General features: G+C 50.4%; 1 protein-coding gene across 1 annotated transcript in view; it reads left to right on the forward strand.

Annotated features, from left to right (window-relative positions):
* Positions 1–9206, forward strand: part of si:ch73-335l21.1 (insulin receptor substrate 1-B) — a 43578-nt gene that overhangs the window by 7829 nt on the left and 26543 nt on the right. The window contains exons 2-3 of the mRNA XM_017426245.3: positions 4474–4775; positions 4921–8083. Coding sequence (XP_017281734.1) covers positions 4474–4775; positions 4921–8083 — 3465 coding nt within the window. The remainder of the gene's footprint in view (positions 1–4473; positions 4776–4920; positions 8084–9206) is intronic.

Genomic DNA, 9206 nt, shown 5'->3' on the forward strand with positions numbered 1-9206 from the left:
GGCGGCTGAAGGAGACCCACTTCCTCAGGATTTGCGTGAAAACCGCCAACAATAATTAAACTGTCACTCCGAAGCAGAGCTGTCAGTATCTCAGCGGGCATCAAGCAGCCTCAGGGGGTGAATACGACCCCCCTGATACCCCCCCCAACGCTCCAACTTATCTCCTTTTAGCACAAAGACACATAGACGAGCTAGTTACACTTATCCACCGTTTTACAGGAACCGGTCCAGTCCGTTGGGGTTTGTTTACCCTTAAAAACGTCTAATAAAGGGATAGTTCATGTCTTTGAAGTCAGGGTATGTACCGAGGTTGTGAACAGTTAATATCTTACCTGTTGTAGGTAGCTTTTTTTTTTTTTTTCCATTGACCTCCATTTGGAGAAATACAGTTTTTAATCCTGACTGGGTCGGGCGGTGGAAGAAATACGAAAATCTCACTCTGTAGAGAAGAGGAACTTGGCGACAAGAAAGAAGAAAAAGGGACAATTTTATGTGGTTCTTTACAGCACAATAACATCTGCGCTTATGGAACAAGGAAGGGAAATCACTTGGAGCATGCTGTTTTAACTATGTGGCAATTTATTACCCCCGCCAAGAAGGTCATGTTTTCAGTAGCGTCTGTCTGTCTGTCTGTCTGTCTGTCTGTGGACAAGGTTCTCAAAAAGTTATGAACGCATTTTCACGAAATCTTCAGGAAACGTCAAACATGGTCCAAGGAACAAGGGATTTAAATGTTGAGGGTGATCAGGTCAAAGGTCAAGGTCACAGATCAGCCCGTGCTCCAACTCTGCAGCTCTTTAACAGGAATGTTAAACTCCACAGCTGGACTCCTCATGGTTTAAGGGTGATCACGACTGATTTCAAGGTGATCCAGTCAAAGGTCAAGGTCTCAGATGACCTTGTGCTCTAACTCTACAATCATGCAACGGAGGAACATTAAACTACACATCTGGACACCTCAGGGGTCAAGAGTGATCACCACTGATTTCAAGGTCATGGGGTCAAAGGTCAACATCACAGCTGACCTAGTCCTCTAATTCTGCAGCGGTGTAATGTAAGAATGTCAAACTGCACAGCTGGACACCTCGTGGGTCAAAGATGATGCCTGTTGATTTCAAGGTTCAGGGGGTCAAAGGTCACAGGTGACCCCTTTGTTAAAAACCTGTTTCTGCTCCTACATGCGACCCTTCTGTTTCCGGTTGTTGGTTTGTTTGTCTGTCTGTCAGCAAAGATCAGGTAAAAACTAAAGAACAGATATGGAGGAAACAAAAAACGATGGATTACATTTTGGTGCTGATCCAGATTCTGATCCGGATCGAACTGTTTTTATCTTTTTAATCACGCTGTGGCCTCGGCGGAGGTTTGGGCTCTCTGAGCGCTTCTAGTTGCAAACTGTAAAAAGAGTAAAAATAAATAAATAAACAAATTACCATGTAATGTTTGAAAAAGGGCTTGAAAGTAGCTTTCTCGAAGGTGTACGGACCCCGTTTCATGCAGCCTGTGATCTACGGGGGGGAGGCAAAATAAATTGCTCTGAATGGACGCCAGTGTTTTCGGAGCGGGCCGCCGCCGTTCTCGGGGCGGCCGGCGCTGCCATGTTCCCGTGCGGCGGTGCCCAAATTGAAGTAAACACCCGGGCGCATGAATACGCCAGTGTGGGTTTGTTTTTTAGGCTCGCCGACTTCGGCGCTGAAACCCCGGGGAGGCTTTCCTCCAGGGGGGGGGGGGCATCGAGGTCGGCTGGATGTCGTCCGCCCTCATTCAACTGGCAGCCCAGATCCTCCATTAGCGTACAGGTGTGTTTGGGCTTCACACGCATCTGGCATCGTTTTAACAAGAGTACTCTGTGTGTGTGTGTGTGTGTTGTTTTTCTGAGGGTTCATTATGCTCCTTTTTTTTTTTCCTCCTCCATATAGGGGCGGGTGTCATGCCTGCATGGGAGCTGACCCGTTGATAACCTCGATGTAAAATTTAAACGTGCAGCTTCCTCAGCTGTCCCAATCCACCCCCCCCAAAAAAAGCAGAGCACTGCATCTGCACAAAAACGGCCTCGGAGGGAAGCCAGCGGCGATCCATAATTCATTCCGCTCCGTGCTGGAGCAGCACCAGGCCTTACGTAACGGGGAGCGAATGTTTGTGATGTTTGGCGGGGAGCGAATTGGGCTGCACCTTGAAGTGATTCTAGCATGTTCTCCTGAAGGTTTTTATTTTGTTTTGTTTTTAGTTTGGATTTAACCATGAGTTTTAAGCAGACAGGAACCCCCCCCCCAGCTTCCCCCACAAGGCCTTTCTGTAAAGGAGTTGGACAAGAAAAAAAAACATGAGTTTCTACAAATAGTTCTCTTTTTTACAACTGCAATTTTCTGTTCCTCCCTAATGGCTCTCCGGTATCTCCCTAACGATCTCGTGCGGTCCCACCGCCTCTTCCTGTTGTAAATCTGAGTGGAGGAAGCAAACGGGGCTTCATGCATGAAGCATGAAGCGGCCACGCTCAGCCTCAAGTGACTCATCTAACGCGGGAGGAGGTGGGGGGGGCTGTAAGCCGCAGCCTCAACAAAACATCTATTCTGGGTCATGATTGTCATGATTTGCTGCGATCCTAAAACAAGTGTTTTGAAATTAAAGGCACGGAGTTGTAGATTAAAACTGTCTGAATTTGTCGCGTTTTTTTAGTCAGACCTCTCAAACGACGTCATGCGCGACCTCGCGCGATATCGCAAGCCGTCGCGCTTGAAGCAGGCGTCGTGAATGACTCAGCTACTACCACGTCCGATTTTAGCTCCGTATCTGTGAAATCGGCCGAGTCAGAGCCATCTTTGCGTTTTCTACGGTCAGCAAGCTGAGGCGGCCATCTTGAATCGGGTTGACTCCGAAAGTCAATCGGCTGTGGACGTACATCCAGTAACTACTTCCTGTGAGTTTCAGTAAAATCCGCCCAGTGGTTCACGAGATATTGTGCTAACAGACCGACGCGGTTGCCTCGAACAAAGATTCCGTGAGATCCGTTTGCGCTCGGAGTGTAAATTCGTATCAGCCTCAGCTACTACCACGCCAAACATTTTAACTCGGCGTCTGTAAATTCGATCCACTTGGAGCCATTTTTGTGAACGCTAAGGTGCGACGGCCATCTTGGATCAGATGAATACTTTCTGAGCCCTTCATTAAATTCCACTAAGTTTCTTGAGATACTTTGCCGACCCGACAGACTCACGAACACTCAGACTAAACGTTATCACCCGACAGAGCACGTCTGGTTTTCAGCACTTTTTTTTTAATATGCCAGATGGAGTCGGGGCTAATAAGGCAGGTGCTCGAGTCCTCCCGACATTGGACAAAGAACATCCTGTTCCCGTGAGACACGCAGGTGAGCCGTCCCGTTGAGGTTTCCCTCTTCAGTTTTGACGTCGGATCCCTCCCGCGTCGTCGATGGAGATCACGCTCAGACATCTGGCCTGGAAATATGACACAAGACGGGAGAAGAGGGGTCAGGATTAGAGGTGTTTCCTGAAAGATTCATAATAAACCCATTAAATCAAGAAGAATGATAGCGTTTTATTTTCCCCCTGCAAACCGTTTTTAGTCAGCAGATTTGGGAGATTTTCTGTGTGGAAGTAATTGAGTCCAAATCCGCCCTTAAAAAAAAAAAAAAAGGCTGACAGATTCAGGGTACGTCCTGATATCAGATACGAGTTTCGCCCGAAGTGTGCGAACTTGAAACGCCAAAACAAGCGTTTAAAAATACAAAGTGGTTCAATAAATCCCCCCCGCTTTTGTTCGGCCCCGAGGATCGGATCTCACCGAGACCTTTTCTCTGCACCTTGTTGTTGCCTCAGTGTTTCAGAACAGTCTGTAAAAAAAGAAAAAAAAAAAAAGAAAAAGCACTCTGAACACAAAGGGTGAATGGACTGTCTGTACTACTACTGCTACAAGACACAACAATTTGTAACTTCAGAAATCCCAGGAGGCACTCCAGACGGAGCTCCAAAGAGGAACTTTATGAGTGCGTCGTCGTCTTGAGTCGTTTACGTTGGGTCCAGAAAAGATTCCCACGTGAAGTTTTTTTTCCTTGGCTGTTGCTTTTTTTTTTCCACAGTCATCATTTTTGTGTTGCACTTCACTTGTAGACAGTTTAAATTTTCCATACTGGCCGTGTGTGTGTGTGTGTTGGGATGGCAATGTGGTTGACAAATGGGACTTCAGATACGAGGCCTGCAGGTACGCTGAGGCAGATGCACAAGCCGGTGCACGCCGGGCTCCAGCTCAGACCTGGTTTAAAAATCAATTAAAAGCTCAGCCAAAGCTCAGCTCACGAAATAAAGGCACCTTGTTTTTAACTAACAGGTAAATAGAGGTGGCTTCACCTGGTGGGTCCTAACATATACACGAATGTCACATCATAATAGTGCTTTGTTGTCTCGTTTCTCTCCGGTAACCTTTTTAAAACCTCTGAACGCCTCTGTTCTGTCCCCGAAGGTAAAAACCCCACCGACGGTGGCGCTGCGGGGGACTATGGGGCGCCCAATCCCGGGCCCGCGTTCAAAGAGGTCTGGCAGGTCAAAGTGTGGCCCAAAGGCCTCGGTCAGGCCAAGAACCTGGTTGGCATCTATCGCCTTTGCCTCACTGACAAGACGGTCAACTTTGTGAAGCTGAACTCCGATGCCGCCGCGGTGGTGCTGCAGCTGATGAACGTCAGGCGCTGTGGCCATTCTGAGAACTTCTTTTTCGTGGAAGTGGGGCGCTCCGCAGTGACGGGCCCTGGCGAGTTCTGGATGCAGGTGAGCTTGCAGTTTCAAGTCTTGTGTGTGGTTTTGTTAACAGTTGAACATGAAGCCAATAATCAGTTTTAGGTTTTCTTGAAATACCTCTAACAAAAAAGCATTGCAGTCATGATCCGTCTTCATTGTTTGTGCCGTGTCCTAGGTGGATGATTCGGTGGTGGCCCAGAACATGCACGAAACTTTGCTCGAGGCCATGAAGGCGCTGAGCGAGGAGTTCCGCCAGCGCAGCAAGTCCCAGTCGAATTCTGGTCCTGGAGGAGGAGCTACTGCTTCCAACCCCATCAGCGTCCCCTCGCGCCGCCACCACCCAAACCCTCCTCCCAGTCAGGTCGGCTTCCTCCGCCGGCCTCGAACCGAGCCTCCTGGAGGAGCTAATGGCGGGACAACAGTGGCCAGCTCTAGTGCCTCTCCCACACCCCGCCACAGCTTTCCGAGGTCTCGCACCTCCAGTGACGGAGGCAAAGGCGACGACGGGTTAGCAGGTTCTACTCCGATCCATGGTGTGAACTCAAGTCCTTCCACGAATGGGTCTTGCTCCACCACCCCGATCCTCAGATCAAAGTCGGCACGTTCAGTCCCAACCACAAATGCTAAAACTCCTTTTGCGTTGATGTGCTCCATTTCTACCCCAGCGCCATCCCCAGCCCAAAGTCTGTCTTCGAGCTCTGGGCACGGCTCTGAATTTGGAGGCATAACATCAGCTGGTGCTGTCACGGGGTCTGGTACCTACAGTCGTGTGCCCTCTCATCATACCTCTGTCTCAGGCTCACCCAGTGATTATGGCTCCTCTGATGAATATGGTTCGAGTCCTGGAGATCACGCAGTTCTCCCTTCGCTGAGCCTCCCTGGAAGCTCTGTTGGCAGCACCGGCAGCCAGTCCATTGGTGAGGATGGAGCCAACTATATTCTGATGAGCCAGCGTAGTGTTGGTGGTAGTGCCGGTGGCGGTAACAATCAAGGGAGCTTAGTGTCTAGTTCCCAGGCTGCTTCAGGAACACCAGCCGGCGGCTCCCAGCCTCAGACTAGAAGGGTGCTTCGACGCTCCTCCAGCCGTGAATGTGAAGCTGAACGGAGGCTGCTGAGCAAGCGCGCCTCCTTGCCCCCTATGGCCCTGGAAAGATTGGCCCCACACCAGCGCAGGGCCGAAGAGCCTGCGGATGAAGATTCGGCCGATTACGCCATTATGTCAAGGAGCACCAGCCGAGAGTCCTTCACTTCTCCCTGCTCCTCGGTGCAAAGAGAATTAGGCATGGGCGCTGGTGTCGGGGGAGGAGGGTACATAGATGTGGCAGCGGAGGTAAAAACTGAGGGGGGTGCAGGAGCAGGTGGTGGGATAGATTTAGGGGTGGACAATGGGTACATGTCCATGCTGCCAGGAGTTACTCAGCCTCCTGTATCCTTGTCCCAATCAATAACCGTCTCTGTTCCTGAATTAGACTCTAAGCCTGCTGACGACTACATGGCCATGACGCCTAACAACAGCGTGTCTCCCCCACAGCAGATCAGACCTCCACCAGCTTCTGATGGCTATATGATTATGTCCCCCAATAGTAGCTGCTCACCAGACCAGCGTGGAGGTCTCTCTGAAGGTGCTTGGGTAGGTAGTGGCAGTGCAGACAGCAGGGCTGGCAGTGACTATATGAACATGTCACCGATTAGCGCACCCTCTGTAAATGGCAGCCCCCCATCTTCTGACCACACCTGCCATTTAGAAACCAGTTTGCAACAACAACCCCCAAAGATGGTGTATTCTTACTACTCCCTTCCTCGGTCGTACAAGCATAACCCCACTGCCGGGCATTTTGATGATGGGCCTGGACGAGGTCGAAGGCCCAATGGAAGTTGTAGAGAAACAGGTGGTCGAAGAAATATCGGAGGGCGTCAGGACCAGCTGGCAGGCAGTTCAACAGCTGGACGCCATCAGTCGTTCTCCTCATCCTCATACTCCTCCAGCTCAGCCAGCAACGAGAGTCTTGGGGAGACTGAGGATCGGTCTACTAAGGTGTTGAGTAACATGACAAGTGGATCTAAGTCCAAAGAGGGGAGCAAGTTCGCTCAGAGACGGGGCTCTGATGGGTTGTCAAAGCAGGGCAGTCATGCTAGAAGCAGGCCAGTGAGCCTCTTTGTTGATGTATCAAAGGCTAACACCCTTCCTAGGGTCCGTGAGAACCCCCTACCGCCAGAACCTAAGAGCCCTGGGGAATATGTAAGCATTGAATTCAAGGGGGAGAAGTGCAACCATACTGGGGTTGGAGTAGGGCGAGGCAGGGGGTCGAGGTATGGATCATTGATGCCTCAAGGCTCAAATAGTCAGCATCCTCAAAACAGACCAACGTCCTGTGCAGGGAACTTTCTGCCCCTCTCCCAGAGTCCTTCTACACCGGTCACTCCCCCGTCCGCCTCTGAGTATGTCAACATGGATTTGGGTCCTTCTCCGTCCCCTTCACCCCATTCCCTTATCCCATTAGTTTTCCCCCCTTTCCACACCCCTCCCACACCTCCCGCTCTCGCTCATGCCCCAAAAACCAGTAAGGAGGGTCCTGCTAGTCTTCGAGAAGTTTGTCCTAAAGTGGTTGAGACCCCTGTTCGGAAAAGCAGGGAAAGCGTTCCATCGGTGACCGAGTCCGAGTCTCCTACGTCCTGCGGGGACTACACAGAGATGGCCTTCAGCCTGAACAACAACGCCGTCCCTCGAACGTCCCCCAGCGTCTCCCCCAAAGTCCCATCTCCCACCAGGATCGAGCCGCCCGTTTCACTGTTGTCACGAGGTCTAGATTTCCCTCTGTGCAAATCAGGACCTAACCCCGACCAGGGGGCTAAAGTAATCCGTGCTGACCCCCAAGGACGCAGACGGCACTGCTCAGAAACCTTTGTTGCCACACCTTCCCTCCCCACCTCTACTCCCACGTCCTCCTCAACCGCCTCCCTCTTTCCCGAGCACACCCAGGCTGTGACCCGCCGCCTTGGATTCGAAAGCATGCTGTGGGGGAACGGCGCCGCCACGGACTCCCCCGCCCAACCCCCCGTCTCTGGAAACAATCAGACTTCTTCTACAGAGCAAGGTCTTAACTACATAGACTTGGACTTGGTCAACAAAGAGAGTCCCCTCGCCGGCCTGGACGGGTCCCTGGGAAGCCAGTCCCAGTCTCGGCTCTTCTCTGCGGCGGTGGCAGACTCTGGAGTCGGGGGAGTTGGTGCAGCCGCCGGCGGGAGCAGCAGTTCGAGCCTCAACACGTACGCCAGCATCGACTTCTTCAAATCAGAGGAGCTGCGGACACATCAAAACGGCAACAAAGAGGGAACAGGTACGAGCTTCCACATTTCTTTGCGTTCGGTTTGACGTCGCGTCTCCGTTCTGTCCCTCGTCTTCTGTCCCTCGTCTTCTGTACATGTGTACAAATCGAAAACAGTGTCCTTTCAAGGTAATCCAATGGAGCACAGGCTCCTCTTCCTTCTGTGCTTGTAATCAAACCTTAATTGGCGCCTGGATTAAAATGAAGACAGCTGGTTTATATCTGTGACTGTCTTCGTAATCCTGAACATGAGGCATAATTTGGCTCCTGCTGCTATGGATAAAACGATTTCCTTGTCTGGGCCTTGACGTTCCCTTACGTTTTACCTGATGTGATTAGATGAGGCGTTAAACACCCGATCCTCTGCTGGATTATTGAAAAAAGGATCGACGTTCTGATCAATGATCCCTCGTTGCCGTGTACCACATCGGTTCAATTTTGTATTTTTCTGGTGTTCGGTGTGCAGACTGGAGGGGGTCATTCATTCCTCGTGGATGACGGCCGTTCGGATCATTCCGCTCTGTTTGAGCCATTGTTTTCCAAAGCAGGGACTTGTCAGACACATCAGCACAACCGGTAGCAAAGGAAACCGTTCAGACGTGCCATTCAAGCATTATAGTTCAAGTTCAAGTACGCTGACCCTGGTTTCTGCGAAGCTGTTAACATAAAATCACCCGCTGTGACCAAAGAAAACAAAAGAAAACACCAAAAAAAAAGACAAATCCTTGCTGTTTGTGGGTCACTTTTTCACCTAAAATGAGGGATTCACCGGTCCGGAGCTCAGAATCAGCCCGTTTTCAGCTTAATGATCTTTGAACACACCCATAGCTGTTTTTCCTGAGGCCTCGAACGCACCATCGGTCGTCAGCTAACGTGGAAGTTTGAACTGATCGAAGAAGACTCAAAGTTTGCCGTTTGTAATTTCTGTAAAGGTGTTTAAACATAAAGTTAGAAGAAGCAGAGGAGACTAAATAAGAAAAGAAACAGGTTTTCTGCAGCTCATTTTACTGTCCAACGTTTGGGCCGTTTTTAACAGGCGACAAATTTAAATTCAGCTCTTTGAGTATGTTGGGTATGTTACACATTGGCTGTGAATGTTGAGATGGGGCCAGCTTACAAATGCCTGTGTACTGTT

Source organism: Kryptolebias marmoratus, linkage group LG7 (assembly GCF_001649575.2).
Source record: "Kryptolebias marmoratus isolate JLee-2015 linkage group LG7, ASM164957v2, whole genome shotgun sequence".
Lineage (NCBI taxonomy): Eukaryota > Metazoa > Chordata > Actinopteri > Cyprinodontiformes > Rivulidae > Kryptolebias > Kryptolebias marmoratus.